This window comes from Lissotriton vulgaris, chromosome 2_1 (genome assembly GCF_964263255.1).
Source record: "Lissotriton vulgaris chromosome 2_1, aLisVul1.2, whole genome shotgun sequence".
NCBI lineage: Eukaryota > Metazoa > Chordata > Amphibia > Caudata > Salamandridae > Lissotriton > Lissotriton vulgaris.
In genome coordinates this window covers 53,031,015-53,051,700 of record NC_141687.1, presented here as the reverse complement: position 1 = coordinate 53,051,700, position 20,686 = coordinate 53,031,015, and the positions used below count along the sequence as shown (strand labels likewise).

General features: G+C 47.3%; 1 protein-coding gene across 1 annotated transcript in view; it reads right to left on the bottom strand.

Moving 5' to 3' along the window:
• Positions 1-19,871: 19,871 nt before the first annotated feature.
• The window catches only part of FEV (FEV transcription factor, ETS family member), a 63,277-nt gene continuing 62,462 nt past the window's right edge, over positions 19,872-20,686 (bottom strand). Inside the window, exon 3 of the mRNA XM_086958449.1 lies at positions 19,872-20,407. Coding sequence (XP_086814575.1) covers positions 19,872-20,407 — 536 coding nt within the window. The remainder of the gene's footprint in view (positions 20,408-20,686) is intronic.

The window sequence follows — 20,686 nt, the reverse complement described above, 5'->3', positions numbered from 1 at the left end:
TTTGTATACTTTCTTGAGTGAGCAGCAGGCATGTGAGCCTGTTTTCTGCACTTTAGTATTGTAGGAGAAGGTGCAGACGCGTGTGCACCCTCTTCTGTAACACTGACAATACTGTGCGGATGCCGCATTTTTTGGCACTGATTGCTCTCTACTTTCATAACCTCTTCATCATTTGCTGCATTATTTTTTTAAATCTTGTATTTGAACCTCTGGTCTGCCTGTGAAGCTTCAGAAATGTCATGTTTAAGAAGTGGTTCGTGGTCAGAAGGTGGGGAGACTGTAAGTTCTTTGAGAAATTGTGGTTTCTTTGAGACTCTCACACTTCTCTTTCCCTTGTTTGTTACCAGAATCACCGCTCATCACATTTCCTCTGACATTTTCCTCCTTTTCCTCCTTCACCTCGACCACACGTCCCAAAATTTACATTTGATGGTCCTCAGTTCTGACAGCATTCCCAAACACTTTGATAACTTTCAAGGGAGATGCATATATGTTCGAGGCATGTGGGCTGCTGAATTCATATCTGTGCATAGATCGCCGCCTAGTGTTGGGTCCGGATGATTGCACATTGTTGTCCTGGAAGAGTCTTCAAAGTATCACAAGATAGGTGGCTCCTCCCCTGGACTACAGTGCGCATGGGCATCGACTCCATCCCCAGATTGTTTTTTTCCGCCATTGGGTTCGGATGTGTTTCGGTTCCCTCTGTCGGAATCGATAATTGTTTAACTTTCTTTACTTGAGACCAAAAGGTCTGTAGGACTCGCGTCGGTATTGTCTATCGTTCGGGTTTGTTTGTTCATCGGCTCCGAACCATTACTACCCTTCGGCGTGCTTTCGGCGCGGACGGGCCTACACGACGCTCCAGACTACTTCATCATGGAACGAAGTCCATTTAAGAGATGCCCGGTGTGTGCCTCATAGTACCCGCATATCGACGTGCACCCAGTGTGCAATAAGTGCTTGTCACCGGACCACGATGAGGCCAAGTGTATGGCCTGCTCCAAGTTCCGGTCGAAGAAGACTCTCAAGCTCCGCCGGGCCGCAAGACTGCAGGCCCAGAGTTCGGCACCCCCTCCAGCGAACATCTTCGAGGAGGATGTAGACGACGACACCATCCAGAATATCTCAGACTCTAACCCGGCGTCGGAGGTCGAGGAGGACTATGACGCGGAAGACGAGGACTTCGAGGAAGTCGTCGAGGAGGTAAAGGACGACGACGGGGCCATTGCCACCGTAGAGGATAGCTCGGAGGATGAGCTTCCTCACACTGACTCGGGGGGCCAGCTCACATTCTAAGGCCCAGGCCAAGGGATCGCCTTCGGGCCTTACCCAAAGCCTTGATTCCCGTCCCACGGCTCCGCCTTCCGGCCCGGCCACGGACATTGGTACGGCACCACTCCCGGTGCAGAAACCGAATGTGAAACCATCGGTGTCGACGCCACCCGTATCGAAACCAAAAGCGCAAGTCGCACTGGTCGGGTCGAAGACTTCGGAGGCCTCGGCGCCGAAGAAATCCAAGATGGCCGTCGAGCTCAAGAGCCACGCCAAAATGGCCGATCCGAAGGCTACGGTGTCGAAGCCGAAGACGAAGACGCCCGACGCGGCTGCGTCGGCGCCGAAGTTGGTCGACGCTCTGAAGAGTCGCATCGACACCAAGAAGGTCGACGGCCATAAGAAGGCCCCGAAGAAGCGGCAGGACGACCCCAAGTCCCTAACTGCACCGCTTCCACTTGACAAGGCAAAGGGGGGACCTGCGTCGGCTCCGAAGACTGCGTCCTTGGTTGCCGACCCAAACCCGGCTTCGGAAGACTCTCTCGAGCCGGTCCGTCCCTCCGCCTCATTCACCAAGAAGGTCATGGAGTCCCTTCAGCGTATTCGGGAGGGGGCCGCGGCGGTCGAGCCAAAGGACACTCTGCCGCCCAAGCCTCTACAGAAACCGGCAAAGGCGCAGACGCCGATTCTCTTCACGTTGCCGCCGAAGACGGCGCCGAAGGCTTTCACTGCGAAACCTGGGGCCGGAGTGCCCTTGAAGTTACCTTCGACGCCAAAGGCATCGTTGGTGGTTCCAAGCTCGCGACACCAACCACTGGCGGAGGAGGAGCGTCGAGAGGTGATCATCGACGCCAACACAGGCAAGCTCTCTCTCCTTAAACGGAAGATCACCCCGGAGCCAGCTTTGGAACATTTCCACATCCCACTTAAAAAGAAGTTGGACTCTGCGGGTGCATCTGCCCCTATGGAGCCTGCATCTCCACAAAGTCAGGAACTCTCACCCACTCATTCTAATGTTGAGGAGGGCGATGGAAACGATGAGGATGAGTATGCTTATCCAGTTTACTCAGACCCAGAGGATGTGACTGAGCCATGGTCTGCCGGGGGCGACCCTGGGGACCCTCATTCGGGACAGGAGCCGCAACTTTTTGCAGCAAAGACTTCCCCAACAGAAGACTCTGCGGCCTTCAACGCTCTAATTGAAAGAGCTGCAGCCAATCATGACGTCGATCTCCATGCAGACCCAGTTGACGTCGATTTTCTTTTTGACACCTTTTCAGTGGCTGAAAAAACTGTTAAGACATTGCCAATGCTCAAAGGGGTGTTAAAACATGCGCCAGAGGTTTTCAAGGAGCCCACCCGGGCAAGAGTCATTAATCCTCGTATTGACAAGAAGTACAAGGCAGCGCCCACTGATCCAACATATATCAAAGGACAGTTGCCACTGGACTCTTTGGTTGTCTCCAATGCACGCAAAAGAGCCAACTCACAGACTACGGGTGATGCTCCTCCCCCAGACAAGGAATCAAAAGTATTTGAGGCTTCGGGGAAACGTATTGCTGCGCAGGCAGCCAATATGTGGCGCATATCCAACACGCAGGCGCTACTTGCACGCTACGACAGGGCACACTACGACACTCTAGAGACCCTTCTACAGCACTTGCCAGATCAGTATAAGGAGGCAGCTGAAATGTTGATTCAGGAGGGGAAGCTTATCACCAATGCTTCAATTAAATGTGCTCTGGATGTGGCTGATACCGCCTCAAGAGCAATAAACACTAGCGTTCTACTGCGTAGACATGCATGGCTCAGAATATCAGGCTTTAAACCAGACATTCAAACTACCATCCTGAACCAAACTGTCAATCCAGACCACCTGTTTGGCCCAGAAGTGGATGCCACCCTCGAAAAAATGAAAAAAGACACTGACACTGCTAAATCTATGGGTGCCCTGCAGTCCCAGCAGTTTCGGGGTGGTTCCTTTCGCCGCTCCAATAACAGAGGCACCTCAAGGGGTCAAGCGTCACAATCCACACAATTCTATAAGAGTAACACCCAATCCTCATATACCAACAAGGGTCGGGTGGATACCGTGGCAACAACGTCAAAGGCAGAGGACGTGGAAATAACAGCTCCAGGTCCTCCACCGCCAGCAAACAGTGACGCCTCGTCACTGCCCCCCGACCACGCAACACCGGTCGGGGGGAGACTCCAGCAGTTCCTGCCCGTGTGGAAGTCCATCACCACGGACAGGTGGGTCAGATCTCTTATCCAATACGGTTATTGTCTGGAGCTCACATCCACTCCACCCAACATCCCCCCAAAAAGCCGTCCTATGTCCGGCGAGCACTTGCACTTGTTGCAGCAGGAAGTAAACGTCATGCTGCAAAAAGGAGCAATAGAGCTCGTTCCCCTGCAGGAAAGGGGTACAGGAGTTTACTCCCTGTACTTTCTAATTCCAAAGAAGGACGGATCCCTCAGGCCCATCCTAGACCTCAGACCTCTCAACTTTTAAATTCTGTCAGAACATTTCCATATGCTCACGCTGCAGCAGGTTCTCCCACTGCTTCGGCAAGGGGACTTCCTGGCGACTCTGGACCTCAAGGATGCGTACTTTCACATTCCCCTGCATCCTTCACACAGAAAGTACCTAAGGTTCACCATTCAAAACCAACACTACCAGTTCAAGGTTCTGCCTTTTGGGGTCACCACAGCGCCCAGGGTCTTCACAAAGTGCCTAGCAACGGTGGCGGCGCATCTGAGACGTCAGAACATCCACGTCTACCCCTATCTGGACGACTGGCTCATTCAAGCAAAGTCGGCCCAGCAGTGCGCCGACCACGTGTCCCACACCATTCACCTTCTGCACGATCTGGGGTTCTCACTGAATTACCCAAAATCCCATCTCCAGCCCGCCCACATACGGCAGTATCTGGGTGCGACCATAAACACTCTGGCGGCCACTGCGCAGCCAAATTCAGTGAGAGTCGACAGCATTCACTGGTTAGAGGCGGCAGACCCGAGAGCAGAGGACGGCCCGGGACCAGGGTTCGATTCCCGGCGCGGCAGGTTTCTGGACCAGGGTCAGCGGACTCGATAATTCTCTCGCCTCGGTGCCCACTCTGATCAGCGATCACACTCGGCAACTCTGGGCATTAGCTTGCCTCATCTTCACTAACGGCCCCACCAGACCGCCGGGGATGCCTGGTCTCACCCTGGAGATACCCATTAAGGGACCATCTCTCAGGGAAGCCAGGAAGGGTTTCGCAGCGGTCGAAGCGCCTTGGGACCCTCCGGGTAAGTAGTGCGCTATATAAATGCCTATACATGGTATACATGGTACATGATACATTCAGTCGCTGATCCAAAGATTCAGACCTCAGCACTCGCTTCCAGCAAGAGTGTTCATGCAGTTGATAGGCATGATGGCCTCCTGCATGTCCATAGTCCCACACGCGAGACTACATATGCGTCCGCTTCAAGAGTGCTTAGCACGTCAGTGGACTCAGGCTCACGGGCAATTGAAAGACCTAGTGTTGGTGAGCGGTCGGGCATACAACTCTCTGCATTGGTGGAATCCACAAAACCTTTGCAAGGGCCGACCGTTTCAAGAGCCTGTGCCTCAGATCATCCTGACGACGGACGCTTCTCTCCAGGGATGGGGAGCGCATGTACTCCAATACACAGTGCAGGGACTATGGACACTACAGCAGAAGAATATGCACATCAATGTGCTAGAACTGATGGCGATCTTCATGGCCTTAAAGGCATTCAAAGTACATCTGTGCAACAAGGTCGTGTTGATCCGGACGGACAACATGACGGCCATGTACTACATTCAGAAACAGGGGGGAACACACTCTCCGCAGCTGTCTCATCTGGCTCAGAGCATGTGGAAGTGGGCCATTCAGAGGAACATCTTCCTCATGGCAGAACACCTCCCAGGCAAAGACAATCAGATGGCGGACCTGCTCAGCAGGCACAGCCACCAAATGCACGAGTGGGAGATACATCCATCAGTACTCCAGCCGTACTTCCAAAGATGGGGTCATCCAGAGATAGACCTGTTCGCCACAAGGGAGAACGCAAAATGCCAAAGCTTCGCCGCCAGGTTCCCACACCCGCAATCGCAGGGCAATGCGATATGGATGAACTGGTCAGGCAGATTTGCGTACGCTTTTCCCCCAGCACCCCTGATACCGCTGGTGGCGCGCAAGCTCAGGCAGCACTTGATGACTCTCATCCTAGTTGCTCCAACGTGGGCTCGCCAACCATGGTACACCACGTTTCTGGAACTTTCCGTGGTACCGCATCAAAGGCTTCATCTCACACCCAGCCTTCTGACGCAGAGCCATGGCGACATTCAGCACCCAGATCCGCAACAGCTCAACCTGGCGATCTGGCTCCTGAGGTCCTAGTGTTTGGCTACCTTAACCTTCCTCCCAATTGCATGGACATCATTCGGGAGGCAAGAAAGCCCACTACTAGAGCATGTTATGCGGCCAAATGGAAGCGGTTTGTCATTTATTGCGCAAACCACAACATTAATCCACTAGATGCTTCCATTCAGAACATCATCTGTTACCTGTTCCATCTGTACCAGTGTAATTTGGCATATACTTTCATCCGCATTCACCTGTCTGCGATGGCCGCATACCTTCAGAATAGACAGCACCTTTCACTTTTCAAAGTGCCTGCTATCAAAGCTTTTCTGGAAGGACTCAAAAGGGTCATTCCACCACGGACTCCACCAGCTCCAGAATGGAACCTCAATGTGGTTCTTACAAGACTGATGGGTCCTCCCTTTGAGCCACTACATTCTTGCGAACTTCAGTTCTTGACTTGGAAAGTGGCTTTCTTAGTAGCAATTACATCACTACGGAGGGTTAGTGAGCTGCAGGCCCTCACAATCCAAGAGCCTTTCTTCCAGGTTCATGCTAACAGGGTAGTGCTCCGCACTAACCCTAAATTTCTACCCAAGGTTGTGTCTCAGTTCCACATAAACCAAACAATTGAGTTGCCGGTGTTTTTTCAAAATCCTGAGTCACTGGCGGAGCGGATGCTCCACACCCTTGACGTTAAAAGGGCCCTAATGTATTACATTGATAGGACCAAGGATTTTAGGAAGACTAAGCAGCTTTTCGTTGCCTTTGTGCCACACCACAAAGGTAACGCTATTTCCAAGGCTGGTAATGCTAGGTGGATCGTGAAATGTATTCAGATCTGCTATGCAAAGGCAAAACGCACTCTTACAATTCCACCAAGAGCCCACTCCACCAGAAAGTTGGGGGCCTCTATGGCCTTCCTTGGAAACATTCCCTTAGAGGATATATGTAGAGCAGCCACATGGTCTACCACACATACATTTACTAAACATTACTGTGTAGACGTGCCCTCTAAACAGCAGGCAGCTGTAGGGCAGGCTGTTCTCAAGACTCTTTTCCAAACTGCTGCAGCTGGCACGGGCGGCCGCCGCTAATGGAGGGACTGCTATGTATTCTATGCACAGATATGAATTCAGCAGCCCACATGCCTCGAACTGCAAATGCTACTTACCAGTATGCATCTGTTCTTGGCATGTAGGGCTGCTGACATTCATATTGCCCGCCCTCCTCCCCGGTGCCTGTAGCAGCTGCAGTGTTTACATATCATTTCATGGCATGGTCATCATTCACTGAGTTCACTCCATCTCGGCCACAATGGCTAAAAAACAATCTGGGGATGGAGTCGATGCCCATGCGCACTGTAGTCCAGGGGAGGAGCCACCTATCTCGTGATACTTCGAAGACTCTTCCAGGACAACAATGTGCAATCATCCGGACCCAACACTAGGCGGCGATCTATGCACAGATATGAATGTCAGCAGCCCTACATGCCAAGAACAGATGCATACTGGTAAGTAGCATTTGCATTAGAAAATGTTTTAGCCATTTCTACGCGGGGATTGCTAATTTTCACCAAGTACTCATTTTTGAACCACATTTTTCTTCACAGCCTTAGGTGAATTAATCCACACCTTCCATTCAGACACTTTCTCACGTTCTCTTTGATCTTTTATTTAATCTTTTTGACTTATACAAAAGTTGTCACATACCTTGTCATTAACCCACCAAGGACATGCCAAGGTATTAGCCTTTCTTTCCTTAAATAGTTCAAATGGAGAAAACCCCATGGTGGAATGTGGAGTGACTCTATAATTTCTTATCTTGCATAACACTTCATTATTCCAGCATACATATTCAGGAATAACCCTCTGTATAATCTCTTTGAGAAGTTTGTTCAACCTTTCTTCCATACCATTAGTTTAAGGATAATAGAAGGCTGACGTTTTGTGCTTAGTACCCCTTTTACACAAACATTCCTCCATCTCACGTGAAACCAATTGCTCCCCATTATCGGGAAGTAATACCAAAGGAAATCCCTCTTTCTCAAACAACTACCCTAAAGACCCTATAACATCACGTGTTTCAATGGAATTAGTTATTGCAACTTCCGGCCACCTTGAATAAAAAAATGTTTTTGTGGTTTGTGATGCGTTTGGCTCATGCAGTCCTCGAGGCCGTAGGAATCGCATGATCATCAGTGTGTGTAAAAACGGCTGTTTAAATTTTTGGGCAAATATTTGAAAGAAGAAAGTCTCATAACTATAAGTCACAAAGTTTAAGGGGCTTCTGAGTACTCACCCGAGATGGAAATGTAGGCTCAGTGGTGTCCACGGATCCGTTGAGTGTTTTGTGCGTCCGTTGAATGCTTGGCTCTAGTTGCGTGTGAGTTGAAGTGTTGCGTCCTTTCGCCAAATGTGGATCCCCTAAGCACCAAGTTGTCAGCAATAAAATGAGGTATGGAGGCTCGGAGTAGTTGAACACATCAGCTCTTTATCAAAGATACATATCACTTCAGCAGCCACCACTCACCGTTGCTCGCCCCGACCAGGATGTCGAGTCACAGCTCACTATGGAATCTCGAGCCTCGCATTCCACTCTTAACATTCTGCATAAGCCTAACAATGCTGACACTACAGGATACTACACCTCCATATACAGAGACAATATGTGGGAATCCCTACATCTGGAAGAGGTGCCTGTTTAATTAATTCCTGCAATGAAAGTGGTGGGTGTTCCATTTGAAACATGCAAGAAGGAGAAATCATCTGACTTTGGAACTGTCATAAGAAGTTTAGGCTTGTAGGATCTATGATGTAGATCCCATGGAACAGCTGATACAATATAAATCCAGAACATTTATTTTGTTTTAGAGATGTTGAATTGCAAAGCCTTTTTTGGAGACTTGGCGACCTAGCTAGGAACAAGAGGACAAATAGGATTTGAAGAAAAAAAAAACTTCAGTTGTGTCTTACATTTGTCAACAGTTGGGAAGTATGATGAAAGTGGCATTCATGATACACCTCTGACTATTGGTCAGAAATAGGGTCATCAGTGTCAAATAGATGGCAGCGTTTGGCAGAAAGGAACATATCTTTGCTTGGGTGGTGATTCACCCAAGTTCAGCTTAAATTAGAGGGTGGGTTGATGCCCAATTATCAACTGAGACGAACCTTCTATTTTGGGGATTTTCCAATCCCTAAAGTGCCAAGCCAGTTCTCCTCAGTATCTGCAACAAGCATTGCACAAACTCCAGATACTTTTGAGCGCTAACTGGATTGCAAAGTACCTCTTATTTAGACTTTGACTTTCTGAGGTAGCTCCCTCTTCTGGATGGGGGTAGAATGTTAACTTTAAGTGGCATATGTATCACTCACAATAAATCAAAGTGGAGGTGTTATTATGTTCTATTAAAACAAGAAATAATTCTTTACATCTATTTATTACCAGGGTTATTTTTCTGCATCAGACATTTACCAAGAGCAAGAGAGACAATGACACACAAAGCGGCAAGACAGAGGAAGAGAACAACGTAAATCTGTCATAACGGGAGAAAGCAGGAGCTGCAGGAGTGATATCAAGGGACAGGGAGTGTCTGTTAGTGGATTAAAAAGGTATAAGGTGGGTTTAGGACTATGCAGCTTTAGTATTCGACCCACTGACATTAAATTGCACCTGCCGCGTACTTCTGCCCAGAGCTTGAGGCACCGGCACTCTTTGTTTTCCGCATTAAGCACTGCCCATAGTAATAACAACAAATAGCCCAAATCCTACCAGACTGCGTGTAGGTACGTTGGGCCTCATTTATGAGGCTGTGCGTCACTTTTACGTCACTTTTTGTAACGCACCAGTGGTGTAAAAAATGCGCCTTGTTGCACCATATTTACAAAGTGATGCATCTAGGTAGATGCGTCACTTTGTAAACCCCTGCGCCACATTATACCTGCACCAGGGATAATGTATGCAAGGGGGAGTTTTGACGCAAGAAAGGGTCTAGGACTCAAATGCGTCAAAATCTTACGCCTGCCTCACAGCAGGCATAAGACTTGCCCCATGTGAAAGGACACATTGCTGGAGTTGCGTCACTTTTGTGACACACTCCAGCAATGCGTCACTTTTGCACCTACAGATACGTCAGAAATACTGACGTATCTGTAACTCCTTGCGACATGATGCGTCATACTGTAAATATGACGCATCATTGGTGTCGCAAGGAGGGCGCAATGAAAAGTGACGCATCGCTGTTTTCACGCAGCGATGCGTCACTTTTCATAAATGAGGCCCGTTGTATCATCCTTAGTTGTTCTGTAATAGAGGAATCTCTACATATTCAGGAATAGTCTTACACTGCAGTTCATAAAAAAAACATATCCAAAGAACAGTGCACGTTTACCGAGGAGACAAATGGTAGCAACGTTCAACTCTTATTTAGATTTTTCTGGGCATGCGCTGCGTGGGTTTAGACCCCTGGCCTCACAGGTTCAAATCTGCAGACCTCAGATGTTGTGGTTTTAGGTTCATGGTTTGACAGGTTCTTGGGGTGATCATCCATAAGATGTTGTGGGCTTTCAGGAAGCAGCAAGAAGGACAGAAGGTGTGAAAGCTATCAAGCCTTATCGCGATACTGGCACTCTGACGTCCTCAGTCTTTGGGTTAATAGGATGCTCACGGAAGGTACATTGTTCTGTAGCGGATGTTTGATTTCAGACAAAATTCGAGAAGATCAGGTAGTGGAATGAAGGTTATTGGATTTACAAAGATGTCAGAATCAGAAATGACCATTGTTTCTGCAAATTGATGGAGTGATGGCCGGGGAGACAATCACAATCAATAAATCAATCAATCAATCAGTAGATTTGTAGAGCACTACCTGTCACCCGTGAGGATATCCAGGTGCGGGTATCACAGGCCTCCAAGGTACCGCTGTTAGAAGAACACTCTTGGGATGGTACATGCTTCTGGATCAGGAAAAGACAGAAGTTTGGGCACATCCCCCTCCCCCAAGCAAGCGGTAAAGAACATAGGAGTTTGGTTGGACTCATCTTTAACCTATCGAGTCCAAACCAAAAAAAACAGCAGGGTTCTGCTTTGGACTTCTACGGGGGTTCAGGCCACTGACGGGCTTCTTTGATGCCTCTATACGTCAGGTAATTATTCAAGCGATGGTCTTGTCCAGGCTTGACTATGCTGGTTCCCTCTATTTAGGGTCCAAAAAAGCAGAGGTCCAGAGGCTGCAAAGGACACAAAATGCAGCAGCCAGAACACTTCTCGGCTTGTGCAAGTCCTGCTCCGTGTCTAGTGCCATCTGTCACCTCCATTGGCTTCCGGTGGCCAGGCGCATTGAATTCAAGGCCTTATGTATCTCTTTTAAGGTTTTGAAATTTGCCACCCCTCCTATTTTGGCCAATCTTCTCTCACCGTATGTTCCATCACGCCCTCTTCGGTCAGAGGGCCAGCATTTGGTGGTGGCCCCTCAGACTCGAAGAGTTCGGGCTGGTGGCCGCTCTTTTCGTTATAGAGCTGCCACATTATGGAACACACTTCCTGTGCAGATTCGGGGTCTTAACAACTACCTGCAATTCAGAAAGGCCATTTAGACTCTTCTTTTCCCCATTAACTCGCTGGTGTTGCTTTATGATATGTCAGCCTTCCTTCTAGCGCCAGGACGCCCTTTCGCTGGGGCAGCTGTCGCGCTATATAAGACACATTAACATAACATAACATAACATGTCTGACGAACTTCACTCTATCAGAGCTCTGCCCCAATATCTTCTTACCTCTCTTGTCAAGGCACTGATACATATTCTTGGATGAGGCTGGGCAGCAGTCTCACATCCCCAGTTTTGGCAGCACAAACTTTCTCATGGCAGCATGTTGAGCCACCAGACCTTTGGCATGGGGCAGAATCCATGCAGGGTCAGTGAACACAGACAGCCCGCCTCCTCCCTTCATTCAGGTGGTAGCAGAATCTAGTCTTTTTGACACCCTGGAGTCTGCTCTTAACTCCTTTAGGGAGGCAGCCAAGGTATCCAACTGGGCCACCATTTCTCTGCACAGGTGCATAAAGCTTCTTTGATGTCAAAATGTAAAATGTGAATTTGTCAAGGGGGCCATCTTGAATTCAGATCACAAGCTACGGGTGTTAAGGGAGAAAATCATTCTAAAGTTCTTTTTTTTATAGATTTAATTTCAACCAGCTACCAAGGGTGAACTGTTATTCTGGTTTCCTTTGGGGTGGAAGTATTCCAAAATATGCACTTAGATTGGTGGACTTGAGCCAGATTACCTCCGGCCAATGTAATCACTTGCTTTTCCAACAGCTCAGGACACAGAATGTGGTGGATGGACATGCAACCTATCTCCTTTGTGAAAGTGTGCAGTCCGTCCAAGCTCTTGCCACAGTCCTTCCTTCAGGTGTTGATGAAGCATGTGGGCGAAGACTGACCTGCTGGAACCGGCTTTCTTACCCACCCAGGTTATTTGCATCCAAACCAGGCACACACATTTAGCTTTGCTATATGGGGCAGTGGGATGAGAGCATTGGGGGGATGCATGGAATGGCAGATGCAGCTCATACTAAAGCTACATTTTATTAAGTACCCTACAACCTTAGCGGTCATATGCATGCAAGACATACCACTTGAACCCAGGGAGCATTGGGAAGCACAGTTATGAGCAACTGCACAAAACTTACACAGGGTGGACCAGTAAGGCATTGTCCCACTGAGGTGCAAGTAAAATGACCTGTCTTCCCCCCATATAGACGAAGTGAAAACAACTGTTAGTCATGTCAAGGCCTAGTCATGGGGATGTGAAAAAAATGTAAATCCGTATTTGTAAAGCGCGAACTACTCACCCTTACGGGTCTCAAGGCGCTGGGGGCCATCGTGAAAATTAAGTGAGCTATTGCCCAGAGTCACACGGTGCTGAGCTGAACTGCCGCCGGAGCTGGGGATCGAACCGTGAACCAAAGTCGGCTGTCCTGGCCGCTGCACCACACCTCTCCAGGTTGTAGTCACCCTTCATAAAAGAAGCACCAATTTGGGTGTAGCACTCTGTTGGTGATTAATACTAAAAAATATGTAGAGTCGCACCTACCAGAAGAACCATGACATGAATCTCCCCAAAAGGACCCATATCACACCCCACCTCAAGAAACTACACAGGCTCATGATGAAGAAGAGATGTCAGTTCAAGATGCCAACCCATGCCTACAAAACCCTGCATGATGAAGGACAGGTAAACATCAGCAAGCAACAGCTGACCAGACACCTCACATCTGCTTCCCACTTCTTCGTAGACACTCGCTGGATCTGCTGAGCCAAAAGTGGACGTCGCTCTTTCTTGCATTGGCCGGCCAAGACACCTCGCGACAGCCCCGTCATTCCAGCAATTCATGAAAGATCTCAAGATCTGGAGTTTGGACGAGCCACCACCACGCAGCAGCAAGCATTTCCAGCTCCTTGAGACCCACACAGGTGATTTGCCGTGCTTTATAAATGTTTGATTGATTGGTTGATTATATTGCACAAAAAATGCACTGGGTTTATCAGAATGAGGAAATGAGGAACAGAATGTCATGGCTACTGAACCAGGAAGGTTTGGCCCAATATTAAGTGTGATCCAGCACCCATGATAACATATCTTCTGATTTGCCACCTGATGTCACGTCCTCTTTGGGTAGAGGCTGATAGAAGGATCCCTATTGGTAGATTTCAGTAGGTAAAGCCACATTGGGGGGACAGCCATTGGCAGGAGCACAGGTGAAAGAGGCCCACTGATGGGAGGCCCATTGGAGCCCTCTCTAGGGAGGCCCATTTCCCATCAGGGACCCATTAGTCCAACCAAATGTAGCACTAATATGTCATGTAAAAGTATACTTATTTACTAAAAATAAAAATGGGAACAGTTCTCAAGGGTGTTTTAAGACTGGGTTTAAGATGTTCTAGCATGTACACACATGTAGACTCTGTGATGGGTTCTAGTTTATAATAACGAAAAAAACACTATCCTGTGCTCCAAGAAGAGGATGAGAGAATGTGCACTCACCGCTTACATCATCGAAATCTCAAAATGGCGCCACTAGCTAACGTGGATGCTGGATGTTTTCATATCACATTAATATTTATTTTGAATGTATTCCTTTTGGTTTCTAACTGTAATAACTATGAGAGTGTGAAATTAAAACATCGTTCTGTGCTGTAGGCAATTTAAAATAAAAAAGTGTATACTAAGAAAATGCAAAAGCAGTAAGATTTCGATTCCCTTCTGTTATTGGTTGTGCTTACCATTTAGAAAGGTTTGGTTCATGTTAGTTTCTTTTCATGTTAACCTCTTTTAAATGATTTCTTCTGTTTTTGCAATTTAGTGTTTATTAAATACTGTATTGCCATTCAACCTTATGTTTAGCTTTATAAAGTAAACAAACATATTAGAGGAAAATATCCAAGAACATGTTACAAAATTAAGTGTTGAAATGGATCCTGGAAACAGAAGAAGAGGATTTATTGGGTGAACAGCCACAGTAAACCATAAACTCACAGGACCGAGCTAAGAAGAGAATCATTGAGTATTTACACATCACTTTACAGCGTTTTATGGTATATTATAATGAAATGGATCCATCCCCTGCCCCATCCCCTCTCTATGCATGCGTCACCAACCTCTGGAATGTGTGCATGGGTGCAGAATACACCTATGGAAATGTTAGACCAGAGCCTTTCCGGGCCCTTCATTCTTTTGCCCTCTCTTGCTTCTCTCTCACACGCCATCCTTGCCTGTTTCCAGTTTACTTTTCTCATTCCTTCTTCCATATTCACTCTGCTCCTTTCTCCTTTCTTGATTTGGTTTATTAAATATGTTTAGTTACACTTCGAGCCAAAAAATAAACCGTGCATATTTTGTCGGTATGCAGTGACGTCTGCCATCTACAAATCATAACTTTCATTTATATTCACAGATCTCCTGTTTCATTTTTAAAATGTAGAAATCACTGATCACATCCTGTATCTCACTCAGGCCCCTGTGACCTAATAAGACTACCACTGCAACCCCCTTTCCACAGCAGGAGTGGGTCAGCATACTTTCCTGTAGAGGCAGATGAGCCCGGGCATGGCGCCCAATCTTTGGCGATGCCTACAGCGTCGTCTTGCTTTGCGGATAGCCCTCAATGTCTTTGTTGTTCAATACGTTTTATTAATTTTAATGATGAAAGCAATACAGGGAAAATGAGGAGGGAGAAGAATAGATCGATCCTCCAACATCCGACAGCTACACGAGGTATACAATAATGTGGCCCATACAGAAGTAAAAGAGAAAGGCATGAAGTGAGAATATACATAAATCCAGGACATAAGAAGCAACGGAAGCAGTGGGTGCCTGGTTATGTGGATCAAATAGGACCGGGTGAAGTGAACCAGGTGAGACTGTCAGGTGTATACCTTCCGCGAATGTGCCAATAAGGCAATAGAGGAAAATGAGAGAAAGGTGGAAAGAGAAGGGAGTGGGGGGAGTAGTAATAGCCTTCAATGTCTGCCACTGAAAGTGGGAGCTGTACTATCTTTATTCAGAAGAGATCTTGGCAGAGGTTTCTTGAAAGTAAATTCGGATTGAACGTTGACACCACTGAGGCATCATGATTTAAGTTTAGGGGTGGGCGGTAAACTCCGCTCCGCTGGCAGAGCTTACAAAGTTTTTGCCACTTGGTGCTCCGCTTGGAGCGCGGAGTTTGGCAAAAAATGCTGCCACCTACGTAGCATAGCAGTGTTTACCGGTGCCAGCCTCCAACCCAACCCTAGCATATATATTTATTTCCTACTTTTGTCATGTGAGGGATGTATCCATTGATCTTCATGAATGGGGCACAGTCTGTTCTTTTTCAGTGTTTGGATAAGCCATAGGATAATCTTGTGATTCCGTGTCACTCACCAAGTTTTCATCCTTGGTAGGGTGGCAACAGTAAAACCGCAAGGAAGGAGTTTACTATTCTGGTACTACATTTACATCCTCAGTGCCCTCTGGGAATTGTAGTCTTGGTTTTGTCCAAATGCACCGTGCGAGCCTAGATGGTACGCGATCTGTAAAAGGGAACTGAAAAGCATAGACTATCTGTCCACTGTGACTAGTGTACCCATCTACGAACCCTGTTCAAGGGCTCTCATTTAAAAGGCAAATTGCATCATGGGTGTTGTGGTCTTGGGTCACTTTAAATAGCCATTTCACCCATTGTCCTGACTCTGATTGAAATTAAATTTTAGGTTTGGAACTGTGTCTCTGTTGAAATCTGCGAGTTTTGCATTTTTTCAGTATCTAAAAAGACGAAAATCGTGAATATAAAATAACAGTCTCTGCTTGCCTGCTTTGTCTAGGGCACAGAAGCACTCCCTGAATCCAATCTGGACTCTGTCACCAGATGAAAGGCACCTCGACTTCTCCTTCCAGCTCAATGTTTTTGGGGACAGTTAATTAACACAACCAAAGGAAACCACCGGAAAAGCGTTCTGGGTGGTCATCCTTTGTCTCTCTTACTCTACTTTGGGGGTCCAAATGGGCAGTATTTCTGGTTCCAGCGCCACTAGGCGATGCTGGAGAATCAGTCATATGACACAGTCGTCCCAAGCCAAAGAGGCGGAGGAGGAAGGGTCCCTTCCCTGTCCCTGCAGTCATTTTCATTATCTGACCAGCGATGGGCCCCCAGGCCGCTCGTGTCCACCAGTCCGAAGAGAGTCTGGGAATGTCTGCACATGCTGCTGCTCAGGCAGGCTCCTGCAAGGACCGACTAGATAAGTGCAAGGGTCAGCCGTCTATCTTGGGGGGCATTCTGTATCTAAATGAACCCTTTACTCTTGGCCCACTTCTCCAGTCTCTCGAAGAGTCTCATGTGGCCCACTTAGCCCATCTCCCTAAGCTTCAACCTACTGAGGAGCTGCCAGGTAGATGGGAGCAAGCACAGCAGTCCTGCTCCAGGCTCCAGCCTGGAGAGCCGACTGCCCTCCCCTTCTGGTTTCATCCTGGTCTTGCGCACTCCCCCTCACCCACAGACCTTGCAGCTGCTGCATGGGGAGTGCAGGGAGCCTCAGGAGCGAGCTCAGCTTCCCAGTGCTGCTGCATTGTGCCTTCGTTCTCATCATCTGCTGCTGAGACGAGTGATGTGATCTGCCCTCTTATAACACCTTCGCTGCGGCGGCTATTCCGCCCAGCGCTAAGGGGGCGGGGTGGCTGCGCGGCGCGTCCATGCTGGTGACGGAACCGCTCCGTCACCAGCCTCGGTTGAGCTGTGCTCATGACAGAGTCGTTCCATCATGGCCCCGCCCGCTCAATGGAACGCCCAGCGCAGGCGCGGAATCCGCGCCGCGCAGGCGCGGCGATCGGGTCATGACGGAACCGCTCCATCATCAGCACAGTTCTACCGCGGTTGATGACAGAGCGGTTCCGTCATCAGCGCCGAAGGAGTTAAACAAGAAGTATGTAAACTTGCCTTCAAGCCTTGCTTCATATACACTAGCTAGGTGGAGCAGAACTCCACATAATTCCATGGAGTTTTTATGCAACTCCGCGGAATTCCGCTGAATGCAACTCTGCGAACTCTGCCCACCGCTACTAAAGTACCGTCACATTGACATTCTTGCATGAAGTGAAATTCCTTCGTGCAGCACTAAAATTAGAATATAATTCATCTTGAGAAAGTGTTTTCAATGCAAGTTATATTTAAACTTCATGTGATAATTAGGATAAAAACATAAACATTTTAGAATGCCCCCCTTGAAGTTTACTCGCTTTATCAGATAGAGGACTGCAGTAACTCTGCCCAGGCTGCTTTCAAGTTATGTCAAGGTGGGTCCTCTCTGATGTGGTTGGTGCCTCAACTTTACATGGCGTCTTCTCAATGTCGTCTGATGATATGTCATGGAGTATATGGTCAGACACAATACATTATTTGATCACTTTTTCCAATATTTTACTGATTTAAGTCAAGTTGGAAATTGGCTAGTAGATTACAGGGTTATCTGGATTTGCCATGGGTTTCTTCAGGAGGGAGAAATAATTACATGTTCCAAATTTCAAGAATATTTCACTTAGATTTGGATGACTTTATTACATGTGTGACGTCAGTCACAAGCAAAGAGAACAATAGCTGTAGCAAGTTGTCTTTATCTCTCCGATGTCTTTTCTTTTCTCTTCTTTCTCTTCTTCCTCTTCCCTCCCCATCGCCCATCTTACTGTTTCAGCATCTTTCCAGCTAGCATGGGAATCCATGTGAAACCTTGCCTCCCTGTCCTCCTACAATGAGGTTCTTCTAGGTTATACGTTACCAAGGTTTCGTTTTTTTGGTTGAGGGGGGGGGGGTGATTTTATCCTAACAAACTGAACAGTTTTGGGAAATCTGAATGAGGACTGAAAATGTTGTCAGCCCTTAGATTGGACGAAGGTGATTCCTCAGGGATGCACCCCTGTGAAACAAGAAGGCCATGTGGTCCTGGGGTCGCTTCAACATTGGTAATAAGGAGGAGATGTGTTATATTGATACTGTCTTTCCCAAAAAAAGGAAGATTTTCATTAGACACAGAGAGGCATATTACCAACGAGTAGCGATATTTATCGCTAACTAGGCTTTGCAACGATTTTTTTATCAATAAGCATCGCCGGAAATTATCGCTGAGATAACTTGCTATTAGCAACGTTTATCTCAGAAGTGATAAAAATCCTCACGCTAACTGCCAAATGAGAGATTATCGCTGGAAAACCAATGATAATCTCTCGAAGTTTGGCGTTGGCTTGATGATAGGAGATCACAAACTTAGCCATGATATCCACCTTCCATAGGATATTATGGCTAAGTCAGGAAAATACCAGGTGTAAAAAAAGCAGCGCTAACCGTGGTTAGCGCTGCTATTTTTGTCTCTAACAGGGTTAGCGTGAAGCTTGATAATAGGAGAAATGTCGCTTAGAGATGCAAAAGGAAACGCAGTGAAAAAGGGTGCTAACATGCGAATTTACGTGTTAGCACCCTGTTGCTGATAGGGAGATAATTTTATCTCCGCTTTCTTGGCTTTTAAAGCCAAAAGGCAGAGATGAATCCCTTGATAATATGCCCCAGAGTACTTCTGGAGACATATACCTAAGTGTCTTTAGCGTTCGCTAGTAACACACTTACCTGGGAGTCCCATCAGACATGGACCTGAGGCATATTTGATGTCAAGCTTTGGCAACGCTGGGCTACGCTGCTGCAAATAAAAGTTTGCCAAAATGAGGACATCTTGTGGCATTTCTTATCCTCCCAGGCCTTTTTAAATCAGATGCAATGAGCAGTTCTATGCTCTTTTTTGTAGCTGGAGGTCCTGATTTGTCTCTGTGATGCCAACATCCCTGTACAGACAGAGGAGCTCATTTTAGAGTGGGTTATTTAACACTTGACATCAGTTAGCGTCTTCCTCACAGAGACACCTAAGGTAGGACAGGAAGCATTAAATCATGTGTCATTGGGTACTTCAAAGACAAACTGTGAAGTAAACATTGCCGGACTTTTTCTGCATAATGACAGAAAATAAATATAAACACTGATGGGCTCATGTACAAAAGATCTACCTCATTGTCTCAATCAAGAAATACAACAGTGACTCTATAAATGCTAAAACTATCACTTAGAACATTGGTCTGTTAGGATATTTACCTATTTCACGTTGGCAAAATGTTTGTTTTCCTAAAAGTCTCTTGCATTTTTACCGAAAACTGGTCTTAAAATTTCCTAAGTTCCTATAAATTAGCCCCAAACAGCAACACATATCTGTTTAAAAACACACTTGTGGGACCTACATTTTTTTCTTGTAAAATAATTGTCTTTCACTGTTTTGAAACACTCTACAGATTACACATCATGAACATCTAAGAAAAACTTTAGGAAAAAACTTTTTCTCCACCACTAAAGTGCACTAAAAATCAAAGGTGCGCAGCTTTTTTAAACTGCTCCTTAAAAGAATGATTTTAACAAACCAGGAAGTGGATAAGGTTGCACAGAAAGCAAATTGGAACCAGTGCACCAATGCTAAAGTCCAAAGAGGGATAAATAGGGCATTTTGATTATCTGCATTATTTAGGTTGCATTGCTTGTTTTGCCCTAGATGAGGTACAGAAAGCACTGCCCCCCGAAGAAATGTCCCCCATGGCTCAGTACACACTGTGTCTCACAAATGTCCATGAAATAGTCAATGGTGGCGCCCCCTAGTGGTAGTGGCTGCTCATGTTGCTGATGGAATTGATTGTGCCCAGGTGTGAGGCCGACACAGCGCTGAAGGGTGTTGACGGCTGAAGCCCATGACTGGGGTACAGAGCCGGTGCAGATCCTGTCCAATAGGAAAAGCTGGTGGGGGTCACACCTGAGGTCATCAGGTTCAGCTTGGAAATTCCAGAGAATGGCAGTGGGGCCAGGTTGCCTTGGAACTTGTAGAGAGCATGCTCAGTGGCGGCGGTGGTGGGCTGGCACACCTGCGCCAGACCGTGGAAGTCAAACTTGTAGGCGTAGCGCTTGCCATGAACCTTAGTCATGATGCTTTTGTCATAGTAGTAACGCAAAGCCCGGCTCAACTTGTCGTAGTTCATGTTGGGCTTGCTCTTGCGCTCGCCCCAGCGGCGTGCCACCTCGTCGGGGTCAGTCAGCTTGAACTCGCCGTTTGTGCCCTCCCAGGTGATGCAGTTCATGTTGGCGCGATCAGAGAGGAGCTCTAGCAGGAACTGCCACAGCTGGATCTGACCACTTCCTGCATAGAGAGAGAAGAGGTACATTGCTTTATGTAGTACTATGTATACCTGGGTGTCGAAGGACTGCAAAAAGTTACACAACTTCAGGGGGTGATGGGTACTAGGGTGGACTTTAGATTGGAAACAGAGAAGAGGGAGGAAGAGTAGAGCTCAGTCTGATGGGCTGGGTGAGGCGACACTCATTGCTAGCCAGTGCTTGTTTTCTTAACAGACCCACAAATGCATGGGAGAGAAGGAGAGGAGCGGTGCGGATGCATCAAGAATGGGGTCTGTTATTG